The 25,262-nt window shown below is 39.7% G+C and overlaps 3 protein-coding genes across 3 annotated transcripts; all 3 read right to left on the bottom strand.

Moving 5' to 3' along the window:
• Positions 1–372: 372 nt before the first annotated feature.
• On the bottom strand, positions 373–1,316 carry LOC119254356 (olfactory receptor 5B12-like). The gene is given in 2 exon segments (XM_037521465.1): positions 373–1,070; positions 1,073–1,316. Coding segments are annotated over 2 exon segments (942 nt in total).
• A 4,855-nt stretch (positions 1,317–6,171) lies between these two features.
• On the bottom strand, positions 6,172–7,110 carry LOC119254355 (olfactory receptor 5B3-like). The gene has a single exon (XM_037521464.1). The coding sequence runs from the start codon at positions 7,108–7,110 to the stop codon at positions 6,172–6,174; it is 939 nt and encodes a 312-aa protein (XP_037377361.1).
• A 9,198-nt stretch (positions 7,111–16,308) lies between these two features.
• Positions 16,309–17,247, bottom strand: LOC119254354 (olfactory receptor 5B3-like). The gene has a single exon (XM_037521463.1). It carries the CDS (start codon positions 17,245–17,247, stop codon positions 16,309–16,311), a length of 939 nt encoding a protein of 312 aa, XP_037377360.1.
• Positions 17,248–25,262: the final 8,015 nt, after the last annotated feature.

The raw sequence follows: 25,262 nt of genomic DNA, 5'->3' as shown, positions 1-25,262 counted from the left end.
GAATGTTTGAGATCCCTACATTTTTGCTATGTGCAAGAATCATGGAGTTCTTTTGAATCCTAGCAATTGAAAATATAAGTCTAGGGTTATACACTTAGGAGTTGACCTACATAGCACTTTAGACCAACGGAGTGATGTAGTGTGTGATCCCATAGCATTTAGAATAAAAAATTGATCTTAAGATATAAATAATATCCCACCTCCGCCAAAAGACATCCACATGCTCTCCTACCCAGTCATTGTCCTAAAGAATAAGTAGAAGCAGAGCCATTTGGGAGGGGAATGTGCAGAGAATTTCAGATAAGAAGGAATTAAAGTTCAAAATACATTTACAGACACAAGATTCTCACATGACCTGAGTGCTCTTTCTATTTAGTAGCATGAGCCCAAAGAAGACTTTGCTTTTTCAATCACTTTCTTGAAGGCATTCTTGACCTCCTTGTTCCTCAGGCTGTAAACAATGGGGTTCAGCATGGGGATGACCATGGTGTAGAACATGGATGCCATTTTGTCTGTGTCCATGGAATGGCTGGAGCTGGGCTGTAAGTACATGAAGATGATTGTCCCATAGAAGATGGAGACAGTGGTTAGATGGGAGGCACAGGTAGAGAAGGCTTTCTTCCGTCCCTCTGCTGAGTGCATCCTTAGGATGGCAATAAAAATCAAGAGGTAAGAGTTCAAAATAACAAAGAGAGTGATTATGACATTGAAAGATGCCAATGTGAGGAGTACAATCTCATTTGTATAGATGTCAGAGCAAGAGAGAGCCAGGAGTGGGGGAATGTCACAGAAGAAGTGATTGATAACATTGGAATGACAGAAGGAGAGGTGGAAAGTGAAGGCCACATGGATGGAAGACTGCAAGAGTCCACAGATGTAGCAGCCAGTGACCAGCGAGGCACACAATGTACTTGTCATGGTGGTGGTATAATGTAGGGGTTTGCACACAGCTGCATGGCGGTCAAAGGCCATGGACGCCAGGAGGAAACTTTCAATAGTGGCAAAGGCTGCAAAGAAGAACATCTGGGCGGCACATGAATTGTAAGAGATAATCTTATCTCCTGTGAGGACCCCACCATCACCTTGGGAGTGACAGCTGAGGCATAAACACAGTCCACCAGGGAGAGGTTACTGAGGAAATAGTACATGGGTGTGTGGAGTTGGGAGTCCAGCAGGATCAATACCATCATGCCCAGGTTCCCAAGCAGAGTGATAAAGTAAATGAGGGTAAAGATGACAAATAAAGGGACCTGCATATATGGGGCATCTGTTAGTCCCACAAAAATGAATTCGGTGAGCTCTGAAATGTTTTCCATCAAAGTCGTTTGACAAATGTCACGAGAGGCACCTAAGATGAGCAAACACAAGACAATGCTGTTTGGTCGATATCAAGGGAACTGAAGTGTGAGCAGGGGCTCATGCTCATGAGGTCAGCTTCCTGTCAAGGGCAGAAGTCCTGTGTCAGAAGAGGGGCTGAATTCTGGGTAGGGGTGGGTACACCAAGGTCTTTTATAGGAATGTGGTATGGAAGGACACTGGAATGTCCTTACCTGTGGCTGCCACCAAATGACCACATTATAACCATGGAGCACATCCCGGCTTGCTGGCTGTATGCTATAATCATTGCATTAAACCCCAAGCAGTCTTATCTGTGATATACTCTGGAGGGTAAAATATGGGAAACATCCTGCCAGGTGTTTGTATGTGATGCTGACAACCCCATACATCTCTGAATTTCTTATCAACTTGTTTATAACATAAGACATAACAGTGATTCCTTGCTTTAAGGTCACCCCCAGTTTTCTCTCTAATTCATGAGGGCCCTTGATTGCGCGTTACCCTTCAACTAATGGCCCCTATAGAAAACATTATGGTTTCTGGCTCCTTCTTTGTGATGTTTTGATCTCTTTTAGTAGCTCTGAAACTAAAGGATCAGTTTTTCAAAATATCGAAGCAAAACTTTAGTTGCTTCTCTCCATGCCAGTCTTTATTTTTCCCATAGTCTGATTCTTTCCATCACTCATCATTGTTTTTGGCTTTGATATATTTCCTCCCCCTGCATGGAGTGGGAGTAGGGGACAGTGGAAGAGTTACCTCTTCCATTCTAACCAGCTATGCTTGTATGATTTTTTTTTTTTTTTTGAAATCGAGGTAATATGAATTTACAACGTGTCTGCTTTCGCGACACTCAGTTTCATCCTAAGAGACAAAGGAGGGGAAAAAGGAGAAGATGTACAAAACCTTCTTGCCCAGATCATCGTCCACAAGTCCACATCTGGGAAGGCGTCCTGGGGAGAAGCTCCTTCGCATGTGTGGTGCTCTGTGCTGTGGAACAGAATCTGGGCTCTGAGCTTGCAGATATCAAGGCAGTGGCAATGCCCTCTCCATCCACGAGGCTCGAGGGGAATTGTTTCCTGTGAGTGGATCTCTCAGGAGGCTCCAGATCTTAGGTTGGGGATCCTTACTAACCTCCTCGCATTTCGGTTGAGAGTGCATATGAACCCCGGGGGGATCGGAGCAGAGAAAGAAGAATCCCAATCATCCAATTGGCAGGGCCAAGCCACATTAGGCAGCAAAAGTAAAAACCTCATTACAAAAATAAAAGCCTTAGGTGACATCAGGACCTCATGAAGCCTCTCCTGTTTCTCTTTACCTCGGAGGCCTAGACATATCCCAGGAGTTTCCTTTTTTTTTTCTTTAACAAAATACCCACTTGTCCTTTGTTCTTAATTACAGAGCTTTTCTGGGGATATTTTGGAAGGATTTTCTTTTCTTATTTCTAGAATCAGGGGAGAGATACAGTCTTTCTCCACATAGTCATTTCTGCCCCAAACCCCCAGGCAGAATTATCTCTTTTCTCAGGCACTCAGGTGTGGTTGTCATGAGCTGAGCAGTCATGGGGAGCTATCCAAGTTCTAGTTTCGTCATGGTTTACAGGACGATCTTGGCCAACAAGTTTAATTTCTCACATTGCAGTGTGAGAAAGTGGAGTAGTGATACTATTGTGTACCCCGATGGAAGATCCTAAAGATGATAAGACAAAGCTTACTGTCATGTCTAGCGCATATCAGAAGAACAGATTTCACTAAATTTAATTACTACCATTTTGTCATCCTTTGGAACAAAAATAGTAGTACCTGTACATCACCTCTGCTTCCCACATTTCCTCACCTCCTGGCAGCCAGTTAGAGCCAGGAACTAGTACTATGTTGGGGGCTGGAGAAGAAGATGGTGTCACTTCTGGCCTGAAGTGTGGATGCTAGATCACAACCATCTACTGTCCCTGCCCTGCTGTGTTCACTGAGGGGCTGTTCTGGAAGCTGCAGCTGTAACTCTATGGCCTGTAGTGTGAATGAACATCCAGGAGCGGTATCGCCACATCTCCGTGTAGGTACTCAAGGGAGTGAGAATAAATCTTTGTTGGAGGAATACTGTGAGTGGATTTGCTCCTGCAGCGTGATCTTGGCTCTCCTGCCTCATATAATGCACCAGTCACTGCTTGGGCTTTGTTGTCTCTGTCTCTGTCTTTTGTAACACGTCCTTGAATGTTGGTCATCTGATCATTTATACCTTTTTTTTTTTTTTGATAACAGCTTTATGTCACAAAATTAACAGAACAAAATCCACCTATAAAAATTTAACTTATTCATTTAATTTTGTTTTTTTAATTGAAGTAATATTGTGGTATAACATGATAGATATATTCAAGCACACACACAGAAGCTGTAATAAATTGCCACGAACTTGGAAGCTTAGAAGACACTAAATTCTTTCACAGATCTGGAAGTCAGAAGTCTGATATCAGTTTAATTGGGTTGAAATCAGCACGTTGACTGGTCAGGTGGCCTCTGAAGCCTGAGAGTAGAATTCACACCTCACCTCTTAGGTCTGTGCTGGCTGCCAGCACCCAGGGTTTGTGCCACATCAATCTCTGCTTTCACGATCATGCCACCTACTCATGTTTGACTGTGGTCGAACCTCAGTTCCCTCCTGTAAAGACACATGGGGTTGCCAGTGGGACCTCCCTGGGTAGTCCAGGACACTCTTACTTTTAAAATGATGATCTCGACCACATCTGCATAGTCCTTCCTTTACCTCACATGGTAACATTCACAGGTGCCAAGGGTTAGGGTGTGGACCTTTTGATGGGTCATCTGGACTGTTTTGAAGATTTTTCACTATTCTAAATAATTTTGAGGTAAATGATTATTTAAAATAATAGTTAGAAATGGTTCCAACAGGAGCATCATTACCATGAAGACAGAGGCGGTATTTGTCCTCCAGTTGCCCCAGAAACAACAGCACAAGGGCCCTACCTTCTTCAAACAACACTTACAGTTGTTGAGATGTTATTTTGCCTAATTATGTAGAAGCAAAACACTAGACATGAGTGAACACCCTTCTGGGTAAGTTTTGAATTGTGTTGCACTTTCTGAGGATCAAAATTAAAAAACCTAAATATAGTGCATTATATTAGCCTAAGGATGCGTTTTGTTTATTACTGATAAATATTGTCATGTTTATATTATATATTGATATTTAGAATTGTTTTGTTAATTGTGTATTAATATATCTGAAGTTTTCCAAATATTTTATATATCACACTTTAAAATCATCTCATACTTAATGTCACCTTTGATTTTACAAAATAATATTTATTTGATGTGTTCTCTGCCACAATTGTGATTTCAAGGCACTGCTCATGAGTTGGTTTCTATGACACTGGTAATGGATGGATTTCTTGAAGCAATCCTGTTCAATAACTTGGAGTTTAAGCAATGAGTGAGACTATATTAAAATATCTCAGCAAAGCAGACACCTAGCTCCTCCTCTCTAGGGTACAATTAATGTCTATCTGGCAGGTCTAAGTTACGGAAGACACGCTATGATTGGTGGTTCAAAGATTCAACACATTGGGACAATTAGACTCCAATGTTTATTGCATGCATTCAGGTTACAAACATTTATTGAGAATCTCCTATGCAACATACACACATTTAAGTACCAAGGATCATGTTATAAAGAAAACAACATGCCTGATGCTTTAGAATTTGTTGTACAGTTGTAGAGAGCGATTATATAGTAGTGCAGAAATAATTTATAGTTAAGCAAAGTTAATCAAACTATGAAGGATGACACAGGGTGAAGAAATAGTGCACATGGGATGGGTGATGGACGTTTCTGAAGATGCTTACAGAAGACAATTTCTGGGATGGAGTGTCACTGAAGGAGAGCCTTCATGATCCCCATTGAGGAGATAGTAAAGACAAAATCCCTGAAGTTGAAGGTGCTTGGAATTGTGAGGAAATTGTAAAGAAAGATCATTGTGAATTTAACTTTGGTAAAAACTTAGGAGTGAAAAGATATAATGCAACTTGACTAAATGAAGACTTAATAAGCAACATTAACCATCTAAAGTACTTGTAGACTTAAAATACATTATCAACCCAGTGCATTTTTTTAAACAATGTGCAAGTGAGCAATCATGTATGAAGAAATCAAAAATGCATTTACATCCTTGTTTTTTGTGTTGGGGGTCTTTTCCTTTTGCAAAGTATCGTGAGAAAATATAAGCTCAACAAAATGACTTAGACAAGGTAGAATTTTTGATTCATTTATGATGGTAAGTCTATATTCTGTCAATAAAATATGCCAATGAAATAAACACATAATATTATGAGTGTATCCCATTTTTCTCAAGTTAGGACTCTTAGATTATTTTTCAACTAAAAGGACTTCGATAGAGTTTATTTTTCAATATCCTAATTTAATTTTTAAATTAATTTTATTAATAATACCCTACATTTACCTCTTGTTAATTCTGCTTCTCTGAGTATCTGTACTCACTTCTGTCATAGCACTTGTTTGTTCCTCTGCTTTACCTGTGCAATTGTAGTGCATGAGGCAGAGAAAATGCATGCAGAACAAGTAAATACATTAAATATCTCTAAGATGCAGTTTTGACACATAGAAACAAATATTTCATGTGTCTCCTTAGCCATTTGTAGTTATATTTGCATTGCTGGAATGTTTTCTTATTCTATACAGTAGACTTTAGAAAAGGTGAGGGTGTTACTTCAGGATTTAAAGGTGTTTCTTAGATTCTAACTCAGCACATGAAGAAGATGGAGAGGAATGAAAGTAGCTAATTATGCCCCATACAATGTTAAATCATAACCCCAGGGACAGTTTTGTCTTCTCACCCACCTTTTTGATTGCATTTTTGACCTCCTTGTTCCTCAGGCTGTAGACGATGGGGTTCAGCATGGGGATGACCATAGTGTAAAACACAGAAGCCATTTTGTCTGTGTCCATGGAATGGCTGGAGCTGGGCTGTAGGTACATGAAGATGATCGTCCCATAGAAGATGGTGATGGCGGTGACGTGAGATGCACAGGTGGACAGAGCCTTCTGATAGCCTGCAGATGAGCGCATCCTATAGATGGTGATAAAAATGAACACGTAGGAAACAAAGATAACTGAAAGAGCAGAAAAGACATTGAAGGTGTCTACATAAACAAGGATCATCTCAGCAACATGCTTATCAGAGCAAGACAAAGACATGACTGCTGGAACATCACAGAAAAAGTGATGGACCTTATTGTTGCTGCAGAAAGTGAGACTGAATGTTTCTCCAACATGGATGACAGCATTCAGGAAACCACCAGCATGGCAGACTATAGCCAGACCTGCGCACACACCTGTGGTCATGATGGTGGTGTAATGCAGGGGTTTGCACACGGCTGCAAAGCGGTCAAAGGCCATTGCAGCCAAGATGAAATTTTCCCCGGTGGCAAAGCCCACAAAAAAGAACATCTGAGAAGCACATGCACCATAGGAAATGACCTCATCTCCTATAAATAACCCAGTCATGACTGTAGGGATGACAGCCGTAGAGTAACAGAAGTCCATCAGAGACAGGTTACTGAGGAAGAAGTACATGGGTGTGTGGAGACGAGAGTCCAAAAGAATCAACAGGATCATCCCCAGGTTCCCGATGGCATTTATTGCATATATAAGAGTGAAGATCATTACAAGTGGGACGCGTAGGTTTGTGGCTTCAGTCAGTCCTAGGAGGATGAAATGTGTCACTTCTGTGGTGTTCTCCATAGACGTTGTTTAGAAATCAGATGTCCTAAAGCAAGAAGAAATAAAGGAATAGAGAATTAGATGTGGAAATTACAGTGAAACTTAAATGTGTGTGTCACCAATGGAGAGAGTCTGAGGGAGGGATCGACCCTAGGGTGGAACTTGGGCTCATGGAACAGATTTTTATCAGTCCTTCCATTTACTAACAGGGATAATTAACACTAGCCTAACACCCTCCAAGCTATTTTTATCTGTCTACAGAAATAACATAAAAATGAGACCTAACTCAAGGTACCACAGTGAGTTAAATGAGATGATGTGTAAACATGACTAAAATGTCTAGCGTGTAGCCTAGTGGTTTCACCAACAAAGTGTTATTAACCAGAGGGATGGCCTCTGTGTTGCTTCGGGAAACACACGGGGCATCAGGCATGAGTGAGCTTTGAAGTCCTGCAGCCTCCCTCTTTAATCTGCCTCTTCTCACACTCTAGGGGCACTGAGATATTCAACACTTTCTAGAACTCTCTGTCCTTGTCCCCTGCACCATTGGCTGCTTTTCTCTTCCATGTAGTCTTCCTTTTCTGAACTTTTTCCTTGGAATCCATATTTTAATTTGTTTTTAAAGAGTCTCCTTTTCCATTGCTTTTTTTTTCTTTTAACATTTATCATTTTTTACATTTCCATTCCTTTTTTGGACTGAACTACTATTATTTGACATCCTTGCTCATTTTTTTCATAACTGTAGTTTTCTACCACTGAATGTCCCATAATCCTCCACTATGGTGGGGTCCCCGGTCCTTCTTGTTCTCAGAGCTATGGTCTTGGTGTCCAGAGTCCCTGCTGGTCAAACTAAACGTAGAGTCAGGCCAGGGACCTCTAACCAAGGGCAAAGTCCCGGTATGAGGATCCTGATGGGAAACCAGTGTCTGCTGAGAAGAGCAGGCAAATGTGGCCAGAGGAGCAAGATCAGCCAGAACACCCTCCTTGTGACGATTAGCAGTAACTTAGGAGAGAATAGGGGCTAGAGACAGTAGGCTCTGGTTAGCAGGAACTATGGAGCCCCCAAGCATAGCCCCCCATCACACCACCCTGGGTGGCATCAGATGATAATCCGTCCCTGATATTGCATCCCCCATAGTGCATCTCCATGCCTGTGCATTTCCCACGTACTTGTCCATCCTCTCTGAACCTGGTTCTTGGTGTAGCCCCTCTAGACTTCTCATTGCTGCACATGGACCTGAGTGATCTTTCTCTCATCCTGTGCAGCTTCCAACGCTGCTGCTCCCCAGGTCAGTACTCCATGTAGTTGTGCTCACCATCCCCCCACTGCACCATTTTTCCTCCCTTCCCTGCAGACACTGAGATCTATGGTCAGTTTTCAAGGGTTGGAGCCTCCTTCTGTTTTCATTACTGTCACCCCATGTTTGAATTGCAGGGATGGAGGATCAAAGTCCATAGTTTGTGGCTTGCCTTTAACTTATACATCCATTTTTGTGGCAAAAAGTCTTGTTGAATATTTTATGTGAATCTATACTTGTGTAGTATTTTAATTCATTTTATTTGAATCAGCTGCGTTTGGAAGGGCAGCCTCTATGCTATCTCCGATTCCCTACCACCTGCCCCTGAGCCTGCTGGGCTTCACATCAGAAGCCTTGCCCAGGAGGGCTTTGCCTCTGCAAACATACACGACCAGTGTCCACACATACTGTGTCCTACAAGCAATGCTGTTTAAGAGTGTGTGTATGTGTGATTTTGTGGTGTGGGTGATATTCTTATTTTATCATCAGGGAGATCAGGATATGTGAAGCTTTGTCATGGCCTACAACTGTACATCTATAGGAAGAAGATTCAAGATTCAGACTTATTTTGACCCAATCAAAAGTGCAATGTTTTATCTACATCACTGTCAACATGTGTAGACAAGACAGAAATAATCAGGGTGCCATTTTGCAGAAAACGTTAAAATGAAATTGGAACTTGCTATTCACTTTGGTTCCTTTTGCCGTCTAAATAAGGGTCATTTCACACTGGGTTTTTTTTTTTCTTATCTCCTATGCTGACTTGTGGTAGATTCAATGAAATTTCTGCCTAATCAGATCATCACTTCTTCTCCCTGCTAATCCTTCTTAGAGGAGCAGTGTGGTGCAGTCCCCAAGTATCATCTAAGTTTCTTTTGGTGCTGTTTTGACACTTACTCCTCAGTTTCACCTCAGATTTCAAGGAAAATATTGGAAATATCTATGTCTGTGTGCAACAATTACATTAGCTGCCCCGCAACTTTTGCATGAATTGTAGTTTTCATCAAAAGCATATATTGAATATAGAAACTCACCTTCCTCTTGCAAACAAATGGCTGTCAATCCTCAGTCGTGTGTTTGAGATAAAGAAAAATCCAGCCGTGGACTAGTGGGTAGAGTCTCTAAGAGAAATGCTGTGCAACAGTGGGCACAGGTTCCAAGGTCTCTAAGGCAGGAAACAATGGAGAAAAAAACCCATTAACATGGGTTCAAGTCCTGAATCTACCATGTGTTCTTCTGGAAGAGTTACTTCTTTCTCCTTATTCGTAAACTAAACATAACAAAATGACATTTTTCATTTGGCACATGGAGTTGTGTTTGCAAATAATAAACTCATGTCTATAAAACTCAATGGGCTTAGGGATTTCATTTTAAAGTGATTCAATAATTTTTACTGGAGAGTTTCCTTGGCCATGGCTGTAAGTTTGTAGGAAATCCTAAGATCAGAGGAGCTGCATGAGAAAACCATCATCATTGTGATGAACACATGATGTTCAGAGGGTCTCGGCCAAAGTCTGGTCATTGTAAATAAAGCTCCAGAAGTCACGGTGGATACAGGGTTAGTGCATGGGGACTGAGAGTGGATTATAAAGACCTGAGGATCTCCGGGGATGTCCCCCATGAGAGCACCTCTGGCTTCTCACTCCACTTTCCCTGGGACAAAGTAATCAAACTGCCTGTGGGAGCCACAGCACGTAACCTTAGGGTGTACAGGTGTGTTTGCCTTGTTATTTCATATTATTTTCATTTTTAATTAACCAGTTGCAGAGAGTATATGCACGCATCTTAATGTATGTTTCCAAAGATTTTGGCCCCTCAGCTTCTGTGGAGTCAACACTGTCATAATTACTGACCTGCTTTTTTCATATTATTTTGCCTTTGTAAGAATGTCCTTCAGTAGAGCCTTAGAATCCATAGTCTTTGATTCTGGCATTTTTCTCTTTTTTTAAATTTTCCTTTTTTTCACCTTTCATGTAAATTTAGTAATTTTGAGTTTATTTTCTTGCGTATGGCATAATGTTCAAATTTAATTCCATTGTAAGTGAATATCAGTTTTTTCAACACCATTTCTTGACGGTCTTTTCTCCATTGTATATTCTTTCACAAAATTTTTATTTATTGATTTATTATTTATTTAAATTGTCATTCATTTTGGTATAATGTTTGATTTATCATCTCAGGTTTCATGCCATAAAATTCCCACCAGGAAATTCCCCATGAACTGTACCCATAGTCTCTTGTTCTCTTCCATCCCCTCTTTTGATAGCTTTTCCTTCCCCTCTGTGGTATGTCTCAGTTCTATAGTTTCCCAGCTAGTTTTGTCTTTTTTTCCTGACCCCCATGTCTGGTTTCCCTGTATTCCTCCTATATGTGAAACCATCTGATGTTTTTCATTTTCCTTCTGACTTATTTCCCTTGGTATAATCCCTGCCAGCTCCATCCATGTTGCTGTGAATGGCATGAGTTTATCCACTTTTTAAAAAAGGTTTATTTATTTATTCAAGAACCAGGGTATAGGCCAGATGTGTGGGAAGGTGAGAGGATTCACCAGACACAGAGTGGGGAACAGAACAGGCACATTGATTGAAGTACACTGTTAAGGGGAGCAGCGGGTGTGACAGGAGAGGTCTGCCGTGCCATGTGGGTATCTTGTAGGCTGGCAGGGATCAAACCTGCCCTGCAGAGACTGTGGACAGCTTCACAGCTCTGTGCTCAACCCACTCTGCCACCAGGGGAGGCCTGAGTTTATCTTTTTTATTGCTGAGTAGTATTCCAGTTGGTATATAAACAAAATCTTCTTGAGCCAGACATCTGTTTTTGGGCATTTAGTTTGTTTCTATACCTTAGTCATTGTAAGCAGTGCTGCAATAAACATAGGAATGCAGGCTTCTTTTTGAATTAATGTTTTTGTGTCTTTTGGGTAGATTCCTAGGAGTGGAATTGCTGGGTCATATGGTTGATCCATTTTTATTAATTTGAGGGTCCTCCACACAGCTTTCCAAATGGTTGGAGCAGTGCACATTCCCGCCAGCAATGTAAAAGTGTTCCTTTTTCTCCATATCGTTGTCAGCATTGTTGTTGTCAGTTTTTTTTTAATGTGGACCATTCTTGCCAATGTGAGGTGGTATCTCATTGTGGTTTTGATTTGTAATTCCCTGGTTATAAGTAAGGCTGAGTATTTTTTCATGGGCTTGTTGGCCATCTGCATATTCTCTTTGGAGAAGTGTCTTTTTAGCTATTCTGCCCACTTTTTGACTGGATTGTTTATTTGTTTTTGTTGAGCTGTATAAACTCTTTGTAGATCTTTGATATAAGTCCCTTATCAGTTGTGTGGAGTGTAAATATTTTCTTCCAATCTGTAGGGTGTCTCTTCATTTTGGTTATTATCTCTTGTGTTGTACAGAAGATTTTTAGTTTGGTAAGTCCCAGCTGTTCATATTTTCCTTCATTTTCTTTGTTTCAGGGAAGAGAATTCAAGGATATTTCTGAGCTGTATGTCATAGAGTGTTTTCCCTGTATATTTTATGGTTTAAAGTCTCACATTCAGGTCTTTTATCCATTTTGAGTTGGTCTTTGAGTATGGTGTGAGGTAGTAGTCTAGTTTCATTCTTTTGCATGTAGTGGTCCAGTTTTCCCAGCACCATTTATTGTAGAGACTGTCCTTGTTTTAGAGCATATTATTTTTTCTATTGTCACAGATTAGTTGTCCATATATGTGTGGCTTTAGTCTGGGATTTCAGCTCGGTTCTATTGGTCTGTGTGTCTGTTTTAGTTCCAGTACCATGCTGTTTTAATTATTATGACTTTGAAGTATAGTTTGAAGTCCAGGAGCGTAATACCTCCATTCTTCCTTTTTCTAGACTGAGCACTTTTGCTATTTGAGTTTTTTTGTGGTTCCATATGATATTCATCAATATTTATTCTACTGCTTTGAAGAAAACCATTGAGATTTGATTGGAATTGCATTGTGATTCTGGCATTTTTCATTTAACATAATTCAGCTAAAGTCCATGCACATTGTTACCTGTATCTTTAGTGGAATTTTAAATTGCAAAGTAGTATTCCATGCTGTGAATCTTTTTTTTTTCTTTCCTCAGTTGAGATCCTTTTATATTGTTTCCAGTGTTGGGTGATTATAAACAAAGCTGATATAAAATCATGGCTAAAATTATTGTGCAAACACAGGTTTTTTATTTCTTTGGGTAAATATCAGGGAGTAGCTTTTGAACCTTTGGTAACTGTATTTAATTGACTAGAAATTGCAAAAATGTATGATGTGCTCACAATTTAAATCCCCAATAGCAAGAGTATTCTGGTTTCTTCACATCTTTGCATCACTAGGTATTAAATTTCAAAGTTTAATATAACATATTTTCATTTCTTCTCTGTATCAATGATCTTGAGTACTTTTACCAACTTGTTTTCTTATTCATCTAGTGTTATCACTATAGTCATGGCCCAAGAATGCTTTCTTTTTCATCAAAAACCCATAGATCCATTTTTCCCTGTACATGGTCTCTAAGCTCATCCTCCCAAGCAGAAGTATCATAGCTTCCTCATTACAGGCATGCGGGGTGGTTATAGGTTTTCTTATGTACCTGTATGACTTGACATAAAATTGTTTAATAATTTAATCATCAAACTCCAGTTTCTTGTGGTAGAAAGGAGAGAATATTATTATGGCATTCTTGATGATTTTCAAGAGATTTGCAGATCCCATACATGCAAACCAGAGAAAAATATCTAACACACATCTGGTGTTCTGAAATGTCCAATATTAATATTAACTGTTACTAAATATTACTACAGCATGGCTAACAATATGGTGGCGTTTAAACATTACATCTGCTTCCCTACATGTGCATGCCCATTTTGGAAACAATGAGACATGTGTCAGTTGTAGAGCATGGGCTTAGAAAGAATTGACATGTGTCATTTCTGGGTGAGGTGAAGCACACCCAATTCTACCCAGTTATCCCTCTCCTGCTATGGGGATTAAAGAGGCTTCACGTGTTGACAGTGCAGCTGTGGATAGGGAAGCCTCATAGCCTTGGAGGAGCACCCAGATGGAACCCTGCACTTAGCCAGGCCCCTGGGTGATGGGCATGGAGAAGAGTATGTGAGAAGGAAATCAGCAGGGGCTGAATAAATGTTCTCAAACACATCAGGGTCTAGTGCCTGTATTCTATAAATATTACATGAATCAGAATGTCTTTGCATGAGTAATTAGATTAATAGTACTAAGAAGAAGTATTTACCTGGATTATTTGGTGAGCCTAAATGTAATATTCGGTGTCCTTATAAAAGAAAGGGATAAAACTAGTAGATTAGTATAATTCAAGTGTCCATCCCTTTATAGATCTGGAAGTCAGAAGTCTGAAATCAGCTTTATTGGGTTGAAATCAGCACATTGGCTGGGTCAAACCCCTGAAGCCTGAGAGCAGAATTCACGCATCGCCTCTTAAGTCTGTGCTGGCTGCCAGCATCCAGGGCTTGTGCCACATCGACCTCTGCTTTCATGATCACGCCACCTACTCATGTTTGACTGTGGTGGAATTTCAATTCCCTCCTATAAAGACACATGGGGTTGCCAGTGGACCCCCTGGGATAGTCCAAATGATGATCTCGGGCCTCCCTGGTGGCGCAGGCTGTTGAGCGCCTCTGCACTGTGAAGCTGTCCACAACCTCTGCAGCGCAGGTTTGATCCCCGCCGGCCAGCAAGAATCCCACATGGCGTGGCAGACCTCTCCTGACTCGCCCGCTGCTCCCATCAGCAGCGTATTCTGGTACGTCTGCCTGTTCTGTTCCCTGCTCTGTCTCTGGTGAATCCTGTCATCCTCCTGCACTTCTGGCCTGTACCCCGGTTCTTGTATAAATAAATAAATCTTTAAAAAAAAAATAAAATGGTGATCTCAATCACATCTGCAGAGCCCTTCCTTTACCTCACATGGCAACACTCACAGGTGCCAAGGGTTAGGGTGTGGACCTTTTGGTGGGTCATTATTCATGCTGCAGAGGGTGCTTTGGAAACATTCTGTGCTATTTTGAGGATTTTCCACAAATCTAAATAACGTCTGAAGTTAAAAAATTATTTAAAACAATGATTAGAAATGATTCCAAAAGGAGCATCATTACCATGAAGACAGAAGTGATCTTTGCCCTCTAGCTGTCCCAGAAACAACAGCAAGGCATCTTAGCTCCTTTTAGCAATACCTCCAGTTTTGAGGGTTTATTTTTCTTAATTCTTTAGAGAGAAGAAATGAGACACTTGTGAACACGCTTCTGGATAGTTTGTGTTGTGTTGCATTTTCTGAGGATCAAATTTAAAAACATGAATACTCTGCATTATTCTAGCCTAAGGCTGCATGTTTTATTACTTATACATATTACGACATTTATGTGTCAATATTAGAAATATTTTAGTTTACTGTGTAATTAATATAACTGAAACAATTTTCCAAATAAATTACACTTAAAATCGTCTCATATTTAATGTCTCCTTTGAATTTACAAAATAATATTTATTTGATTGTTCCCTGCCACAGTCATCATTTCAAGGTACTACTCCTGAGTTGGTTTCTGAAGACACTCGTGATGGATGGACTTCTAGAAGCAATCCTGTTCAATAGCTTGCAGTTTAACAGTGAGTGAGAATACATTAAAATATCTTAGCAAAGCAGACATCTAGCTGTATCTCTATTGAGCTACTATTAAAGTCTATACGGCAGGTCTAATTTATGGATGACATAATGTGATCAGTTAAAAGATTCAACAATGGGACAAATAAACTCTAACCTTTATTTCATACATTCATTTACAAATATTTATTTAGCATCTACTATGCAACACACATATTTAAGTACTGAGTATCATGTTATAAAAAATACAACGTCATTGATGTCTTAGAATTCATAGTCTAGCTATAGAGAGAGATTATACAGTAGTGAGGAATTAATATAGAGTTAGTCGATGTTAATCAAACTATGAAGAATCACACAGGGTGAGAGACTAGTGCACACTGGGTGGATGATGGACATTTATGAAATGGTTCTAGAAGACATCCTCCGGGGAAAAATTATCATTTTGTAGAGCCTTCATGGCAAGGACTATAATCCTTAAAGTGAAGCTACGGAATTGTGAGGAAATGGTGAGAAAATCATTGTGAATTAACTGTGATTAAAACCGGAGGACTGAAAGATAAAATGTAACTTGACTAAATTAAAAATTAATCAGCGACATAACCAGCTGAAGTACTGGTAGATTAAATACATTATCAATGGTCAGTGCATTTTTTAAAAAATGTGTCAGTGAGCAGTCACGTGAAGAAATTGAAAATACTTTAACTTTTTTTCCTTTTTTTGTATCGTGGCTATTTTTCCCTTGAAAAATATAATGAGAAAATATCAGTCCAAAAATGAGTCAGACAAGGTAGAATTTTTGATTCATTTATGACGTTAAGTCTATATTCTGTCAATAAAATATGCAAATGAAATTAAATACATAGTATTATGACTGTATCCCATTTTTTCTCAAATTAGGAGCCTTAGATTATTTTTCAAAATTTCACCATGATGTATTTTATATATCAATATCCCAAATTAATATTTAAATTAGTTTTGTTAAAAGTAAACTGTCATTTACCTCTTCCTAATTTTTTGTGCCCCAATGTATTTATAGTACACATGGCGGAGAAAATGCATGTAGAACAAGTGAATAAGTCAAAGATGCCTAATATGTATTTTTGACACAAAGAAACAATTATTAGTTAGTTACATTGCTGCACTCTCCTTACTCTAGACATTAGATTTTACAAAAGGTGAGGGTATCATTTTAAGACTTAAAGGTATATCTTAGATTGTAAATCAGCACATGAAGATGGAGAGGAATGAAAGTAGCTAATTATGCCGCACACAATGTTAAATCATAATCCCAGGGACAATTTTGTCTTCTCCCTCAATTTATTGATTGCATTCTTGACCTCCTTGTTCCTCAGGCTGTAGACTATGGGGTTCAGCATAGGGATGACCATAGTGTAAAACACAGAAGCCATTTTGTCTTTGTCCATGGAATGGCTGGAGCTGGGCTGTAAGTACATGAAGATGACCGTCCCATAGAAGATGGTGATGGCGGTGACGTGAGATGCACAGGTGGACAGAGCCTTCTGATAGCCTGCAGATGAGCGCATCCTATAGATGGCGATAAAAATGAACACATAGGATACGAAGATAACCACAAGAGCAGAAAAGACATTGAAGGTGTCTACATAAACAATGACCATCTCAGCAACATGCTTATCAGAGCAAGACAAAGACATGACTGCTGGAACATCACAGAAAAAGTGATGGATCTTATTGTTGCTGCAGAAAGTGAGACTGAATGTTTCCCCAACATGGATGCAGGCATTCAGGAAACCACCAGCATGGCAGACTATAGCCAGACATGCACACACACCTGTGGTCATGATGGTGGTGTAATGCAGGGGTTTGCACACGGCTGCAAAGCGGTCAAAGGCCATTGCAGCCAAGATTAAATTTTCCCCGGAGACAAAGACTACAAAAAAGAACATCTGAGTAGCACATGCACCATAGGAAATGACCTCATCTCCTATAAATAACCCAATCATGACTGTAGGGATGACAGCCGTAGAGTAACAGAAGTCCATCAGAGACAGGTTACTGAGGAAGAAGTACATGGGTGTGTGGAGACGAGAGTCCGAAAGAATCAACAGGATCATCCCCAGGTTCCCGATGGCATTTATTGCATATATAAGAGTGAAGATCATTACCAGTGGGACGCGTAGGTTTGTGGCTTCAGTCAGTCCTAGGAGGATGAAATGTGTCACTTCTGTGGTGTTCTCCATAGACGTTGTTTAGAAATCAGATGTCCTAAAGCAAGAAGAAATAAAGGAATAGAGAGTTAGATGTGGAAATTACAGTGAAACTTAAATGTGTGTGTCACCAATGGAGAGAGTCTGAGGGTGGGATCGACCCTAGGGTGGAACTTGGGCTCATGGAACAGATTTTTATCAGTCCTCCCATTTACTAACAGGGATAATTAACACTAGCCTAACACCCTCCAAGCTATTTTTATCTGTCTACAGAAATAACATAAAAATGAGACCTAACTCAAGGTACCACAGTGAGTTAAATGAGATGATGTGTAAACGTGACTAAAATGTCTAGCGTGTAGCCTAGTGGTTTCGCCAACAAAGTATTATTAACCAGAAGGATGGCCTCTGTGTTGCTTCGGGAAACACACGGGGCATCAGGCATGAGTGAGCTTTGAAGTCCTGCAGCCTCCCTCTTTAATCTGCCTCTTCTCACACTCCGGCGGCACTGAGATAGTCAACACCTTCCAGAACTCTCTGTCCTTGTCCCCCGCACCATTGGCTGCTTTTCTCTTCCATGTAGTCTTCCTTTTCTGAACTTATTCCTTGGAATCCATATTTTTTTTTTCAAGTCTCAGAATATTTTTTATTATTGCCATAACCAACCAATTTTACAGTGATAAATTTCTTATTAGCCCTAGTTCTTTAAAGGGAAACTATAAATAAATCTCACTTATAAATTGCATTGCTAATACAGCCAAAAAATGAACTTATCTGATTTAATTTTAGATTTCCAAATCTGTGCTAAAATAAGATACAGCTCATATTGTGCATATTTATACTTTGCTTTTAGAGATCTAAATATGTACAAGTTTCAAATTATAAGAATACTTTCCATAATTGACTTTACCTTATTTGATAAGCATTGGCTTACTAGGAAAATATCTTTATTGATTTGATTTTGTGGGGTTGTATACATATATGAATCCATATTTTAATTTGTTTTTAAAGAGTCTCGTTTCCATTGCTTTTTCTTCTTTTAACATTTATCATTTTTTACATTTCCATTCCTTTTTTGAGCTGAAATACTATTAATTGACATCCTTGCTCATTTTTTTCATAATAAAGAATTTCTTCCTCGAGTGTGGTCACTGTAGTCTTCCACCACTGAATGTCTCATAATCCTCCACTATGGTGGGGTCCCTGGTCCTTCTTGTTCTCAGAGCTATGGTCTTGGTGTCCAGAGTTCCTACTGGTCAAACTAAACGTACAGTCAGGCCGGGGACCTCTAACCAAGGGCAAAGTCCTGGTGGGAGGATCCTGCTGGGAAACCAGTGTCTGCTGAGAAGAGCAGGCAGATATGGCCAGAGGAGCAAGATCAGCCAGAACACCCTCCTTGTGACGATTAGCAGTAACTTAGGAGAGAATAGGGGCTAGAGACAGTAGGCTCTGGTTAGCAGGAACTATGGAGCCCCCAAGCATAGCCCCCCATCACACCACCCTGGGTGGCATCAGATGATAATCCGTCCCTGATATTGCATCCCCCATAGTGCATCTCCATGCCTGTGCATTTCCCACGTACTTGTCCATCCTCTCTGAACCTGGTTCTTGGTGTAGCCCCTCTAGACTTCTCATTGCTGCACATGGACCTGAGTGATCTTTCTCTCATCCTGTGCAGCTTCCAACGCTGCTGCTCCCCAGGTCAGTACTCCATGTAGTTGTGCTCACCATCCCCCCACTGCACCTTCTTTCCTCCCTTCCCTGCAGATGCTGAGATCTATGGTCAGTTTTCAAGGGTTGAATCCTCCTTCTGTTTTCATTACTGTCACCCCATGTTTGAATCACGGGGATGGAGGATCAAAGTCCATAGTTTGTGGCTTGCCTTTAACTTATACATCCATTTTTGTGGCAAAAAATCTTGTTGAATATTTTATGTGAATCTATTCTTGTGTAGTATTTTAATTCATTTTATTTGAATCAGCTGCCTTTGGAAGGGCAGCCTCTCTGCTATCTCTGATTCCCTACCACCTGCCCCCTGAGCCTGCTGGGACTTCACATCAGAAGCCTTGCCCAGGAGGGCTTTGCCTCTGCAAACATACACGACCAGTGTCCACACATACTGTGTCCTACAAGCAATGCTATTTAAGAGTGTGTGTATGTGTGATTTTGTGGTGTGGGTGATATTTTTATTTTATCATCAGGGAGATCAGGATATGTGAAGCTTTGTCATGGCCTACAACTGTACATCTATAGGAAGAAGATTCAAGATTCAGACTTATTTTGACCCAATCAAAAGTGCAATGTTTTATCTAATCACTGTCAACATGTGTAGACAAGACAGAAATAATCAGGGTGCCATTTTGCAGAAAACGTTAAAATGAAATTGGAACTTGCTATTCACTTTGGTTCCTTTTGCCGTCTAAATAAGGGTCATTTCACACTGGGTTTTTTTTTTTTTTATATCTCCTATGCTGACTTGTGGTAGATTCAATGAAATTTCTGCCTAATCAGATCATCACTTCTTCTCCCTGCTAATCCTTCTTAGAGGAGCAGTGTGGTGCAGTCCCCAAGTATCATCTAAGTTTCTTTTGGTGCTGTTTTGACACTTACTCCTCAGTTTCACCTCAGATTTCAAGGAAAATATTGGAAATATCTATGTCTGTGTGCAACAAATTACAGTAGCTGCCCCGCAACTTTTGCATGAATTGCAGCTTTCATCAAAAGCATATATTGAATATAGAAACTCACCTTCCGCTTGCAAATAAATGGCTGCCAATCCTCAGTCGTGTGTTTGAGATAAAGAAAAATACAGCAGCGGACTAGTGGGTAGATTCTGTAAGAGAAATGCTGTGCAACAGTGGGCACAGGTTCCAAGGTCTCTAAGGCAGGAAGCAATGGAGAAAAAACCCATTAACATGGGTTCAAGTCCTGAATCTACCATGTGTTCTTCTGGAAGAGTTACTTCTTTCTCCTTATTCGTAAACTAAACATAACAAAATTATCTTTTTCATGTGGCACATGGAGTTGTGTTTGCAAATAATAAACCAATGTCTATAAAACTCGATGGGCTTAGGGATTTCATTTTAAAGTCATTCAATAATTTTTACTGGAGAGTTTCCTTGGCCATGGCTGTAAGTTTGTAGGAAATCCTAAGATCAGAGGAGCTGCATGAGAAAACCATCATCACTGTGATGAACACATGATGTTCAGAGGGTCTCGGCCAAAGTCTGGTCATTGTAAATAAAGCTCCAGAAGTCACGGTGGATACAGGGTTAGCGCATGGGGACTGAGAGTGGATTATAAAGACCTGAGGATCTCCGGGGATGTCCCCCATGAGGGCACCTCCGGCTTCTCACTCCACTTTCCCTTGGACAAAGTAATCAAACCGCCTGTGGGAGCCACAGCACATAACCTTAGGGTGTACAGGTGTGTTTGCCTTGTTATTTCATATTATTTTCATTTTTAATTAACTAGTTGCAGAGAGTATATGCACGCATCTTAATGTATGTTTCCAAAGATTTTGGCCCCTCAGCTTCTGTGGAGTCAACACTGTCATAATTACTGACCTGCTTTTTTCATATAATTTTGCCTTTGTAAGAGTGTCCTTCAGTAGAGCCTTAGAATCCATGGTCTTTGATTCTGGCATTTTTCTCTTTTTTAAATTTTTCTTTTTTTCACCTTTCACATTTTGAGTTTGTTTTCTTGTGTATGATATAATATTCAAATTTCATTCCATTGTAAATGAGTATCGGTTTTTTCAACACCATTTCTTTTTTTTTTTTCATGTTTCTAGTTTGTGAGGTTTATTTTTATTTTTATTTTTTTAAATAATAAATTTTATTTTTATATTCCCCATACAATTGCAACCCCCCCATTCTGACCCCAATCCCTCCCCTCCCGCCCCCCACCCCCCAAAAAGTGTCTCTGGTTCATAGTTTTTTGTTGATTTTTATTTTCACTTTCTTATAGTTATTCATTTTCCTGGTCCCTTATTTAGGTTTTCTAGATTCCTGCTATGAGTGAGACCATCCGGTATTTTTCTTTTTCTTTCTGGCTTATTTCGCTGAGCATGATCCCTTCCAGCGCCATCCATGTTGCTGCAAATTGCATGTGTTCATCTTTTTTGAATGCTGAGTAATATTCCATGGTGTATATGTACCACATCTTCTTGATCCAGTCATCTATTTTGGGGCATTTGGGTTGTTTCCAAAGCTTAGCTATTGTAAACAGTGCTGCTATAAACATAGGGGTGCAGATGCTCTTTGGAATTGATGTTTCTGTGTCCTTTGGGTAAATACCTAGGAGTGGAATTGCTGGATCATATGGAAGCTCTATGTTTAGTAGGTCCAGAAATCTCCACACAGCTCTCCACAGTGGTTGGACCAGTTTGCACTCCCACCAACAGTGCAGAAGAGTTCCTTTTTCTCCACACCCTCGCCAACACTTGTTGTTGCTAGTTTTTTTAATATGTGCCATTCTCCCTGGTCAATGCCATTTCTTGACTGTCTTTTCTCCATTGTATATTCTTTCACAAAATCTTTCTTTCTTTCTTTCTTTCTTTCTTTCTTTCTTTCTTTCTTTTCTTTCTTTCTTTCTTTCTTTTCTTTCTTTCTTTCTTTCTTTCTTTCTTTCTTTCTTTCTTTCTTTCTTTCTTTCTTTCTTTCTTTCTTTCTTTCTTTCTTTCTTTCTTTCTTTCTTTCTTTCTTTCTTTCTTTCTTTCTTTCTTTCTTTTGTTAGTCATTTTTGTGTAATGTTTGATTTATCCTCTCAGGTTTCATGCCATAAAATTCCCACCAGGAAACTCCCCATGAACTGTACCCATAGTCTCTTGTTCTCTTCCATCCCCTCTTTTGATACCTTTTCCTTCTCCTCCGTGGTATGTCTCAGTTCTATAGTTTCCCAGCTAGTTTTGTCTTTTTTTCCTGACCCCCATGTCTGGTTTCCCTGTATTCCTCCTATATGTGAAACCATCTGATGTTTTTCATTTTCCTTCTGACTTATTTCCCTTGGTATAATCCCTGCCAGCTCCATCCATGTTGCTGTGAATGGCATGAGTTTATCCACTTTTTAAAAAAGGTTTATTTATTTATTCAAGAACCAGGGTATAGGCCAGATGTGTGGGAAGGTGAGAGGATTCACCAGACACAGAGTGGGGAACAGAACAGGCACATTGATTGAAGTACACTGTTAAGGGGAGCAGCGGGTGTGACAGGAGAGGTCTGCCGTGCCATGTGGGTATCTTGTAGGCTGGCAGGGATCAAACCTGCCCTGCAGAGACTGTGGACAGCTTCACAGCTCTGTGCTCAACCCACTCTGCCACCAGGGGAGGCCTGAGTTTATCTTTTTATTGCTGAGTAGTATTCCAGTTGGTATATAAACAAAATCTTCTTGAGCCAGACATCTGTTTTTGGGCATTTAGTTTGTTTCTATACCTTAGTCATTGTAAGCAGTGCTGCAATAAACATAGGAATGCAGGCTTCTTTTTGAATTAATGTTTTTTGTCTTTTGGGTAGATTCCTAGGAGTGGAATTGCTGGGTCATATGGTTGATCCATTTTTATTAATTTGAGGGTCCTCCACACAGCTTTCCAAATGGTTGGAGCAGTGCACATTTCCGCCAGCAATGTAAAAGTGTTCCTTTTTCTCCATATCGTTGTCAGCATTGTTGTTGTCAGTTTTTTTTTAATGTGGACCATTCTTGCCAATGTGAGGTGGTATCTCATTGTGGTTTTAATTTGTAATTCCCTGGTTATAAGTAAGGCTGAGTATTTTTTCATGGGCTTGTTGGCCATCTGCATATCCTCTTTGGAGAAGTGTCTTTTTAGCTATTCTGCCCACTTTTTGACTGGATTGTTTATTTGTTTTTGTTGAGCTGTATAAACTCTTTGTAGATCTTTGATATAAGTCCCTTATCAGTTGTGTGGAGTGCAAATATTTTCTTCCAATCTGTAGGGTGTCTCTTCATTTTGGTTATTATCTCTTGTGTTGTACAGAAGATTTTTAGTTTGGTAAGTCCCAGCTGTTCATATTTTCCTTCATTTTCTTTGTTTCAGGGAAGAGAATTCAAGGATATTTCTGAGCTGTATGTCATAGAGTGTTTTCCCTGTATATTTTATGGTTTAAAGTCTCACATTCAGGTCTTTTATCCATTTTGAGTTGGTCTTTGAGTATGGTGTGAGGTAGTAGTCTAGTTTCATTCTTTTGCATGTAGTGGTCCAATTTTCCCAGCACCATTTATTGAAGAGACTGTCCTTGTTCTAGAGCATATTATTTTTTCTTTTGTCGCAGATTAGTTGTCCATATATGTGTGGCTTTAGTCTGGGATTTCAGCTCGGTTCTATTGCTCTGTGTGTCTGTTTTAGTTTCAGTACCATGCTGTTCTAATTATTATGGCTTGGAAGTATAGTTTGAAGTCCAGGAGTGTAATACCTCCATTCTTCCTTTTTCTAGACTGAGCACTTTTGCTATTTGAGGTTTTTTTTGTGGTTCCATATGATATTCATCAATATTTATTCTACTGCTTTGAAGAAAACCATTGAGATTTGATTGAAATTGCATTGTGATTCTGTCATTTTTCATTTAACATAATTCAGCTAAAGTCCATGCACATTGTTACCTGTATCTTTAGTGGAATTTTAAATTGTAAAGTAGTATTCCATGCTGTGAATCTCTTTTGTTTTTATTTTTTTTTCTTTCCTCAGTTGAGATCCTTTTATATTGTTTCCAGTGTTGGGTGATTATAAACAAAGCTGATATAAAAGCATGGCTACAATTATTGTGCAAACACAGGTTTTTTAGTTCTTTGGGTAAATATCAGGGAGTAGCTTTTGGACCTTTGGTAACTGTAGTTAATTGACTAGAAATTGCAAAAATGTATGATGCGCTCACAATTTAAATTCCCAACAGCAAGAGTATTCTGGTTTCTTCACATCTTTGCATCACTAGATATAAATTTCAAAATTTAATATAACCTATTTTCTTTTCATTTCTTCTCTGTATCAAAGATGTCTTGAGTGCTTTTAAAACAATTTGTTTCTTATTCATCTAGTGTTATCACTATAATCTCGCCCAACAATGCTTTCTTTATCCTCAAAAACCCATATAGATCCATTTTCCCTGTACATGGTCTCTAGCTTATACTCCCAAGCAGAAGTATCACAGCTTCCTCATTACAGGCATGCGGGTGGTTATAGGTTTGCTCTATGTACCTGTATAACCTGGCATAAATATGTTTAATAATTTAATCATCAAACTCCAGTTTCTCATGGATAGAAAGGAGAGAATATTATTATGGCATTCTCTTATGATTGTCAAGAGATTTGCAGATCCCATACATGCAAACCAGAGAAAAATATCTAACATACATCTGGTGTTCTGAAATGTCCAATATTAATATTAACTGTTACTAAATATTACTACAGCATGGCTAACAATATGGTAGTGTTTAAACATTAAGTCTGCTTACCTGCATGTGCATGCCCATTTTGGAAGCAATGAGACATGTGTTAGTTGTACAGCATGGGCTTAGAAAGAATTGACATGTGTCATTTCTGGTGAGGTGAAAGCACACCCAATTCTCTCCAGTTATCCTCTCCTGCTACAGTGATTGAAGAGGCTTCATGTTTTGACAGTGCAGCTGTGAATGGGGAAGCCTCATAGCCTTGGAGGAGCACCCAGAGGGAGCCCTGCACTTGGCCAGGCCCCTGGGTGATAGGCATGGAGAGGAGTATGTGAGAAGGAAATCAGCAGGGGCTGAATAAATGTTCTCAAACACATCAGGTTCTAGTGCCTGTATTCTCTAAATATTACATGAGTCAGAATGTCTTTGCATGAGTAATTAGATTAGATTAATAGTACTAAGAAAGAAGTATTTACCTGGATTATTGGTGAGCCTGAATGTAATATTCGGTGTCCTTATAGAAGAAAGGGATAAAACTAGTAGATTAGTATATTATAAGTGTCCATCCATTTGTAGATCTGGAAGTCAGAATCAGCTTTATTGGGTTGAAATCAGCACCCTGGCTCGGTCAAGCCCCTGAAGCCTGAGAG

The sequence above is a fragment of the Talpa occidentalis genome, unplaced genomic scaffold, assembly GCF_014898055.3.
Source record: "Talpa occidentalis isolate TD23 unplaced genomic scaffold, MPIMG_talOcc4v2.1 talOcc4.3, whole genome shotgun sequence".
Classification (NCBI taxonomy): domain Eukaryota; kingdom Metazoa; phylum Chordata; class Mammalia; order Eulipotyphla; family Talpidae; genus Talpa; species Talpa occidentalis.
This window is presented reverse-complemented; position numbering and strand designations above follow the sequence as displayed.

What these genes read in the sequence shown, in the direction of transcription:
- LOC119254355 (XM_037521464.1), bottom strand. Translation starts at nt 7,110, where the DNA reads ATGGAGAACACCACAGAAGTGACACATTTCATCCTCCTAGGACTGACT.
- LOC119254354 (XM_037521463.1), bottom strand. Translation starts at nt 17,247, where the DNA reads ATGGAGAACACCACAGAAGTGACACATTTCATCCTCCTAGGACTGACT.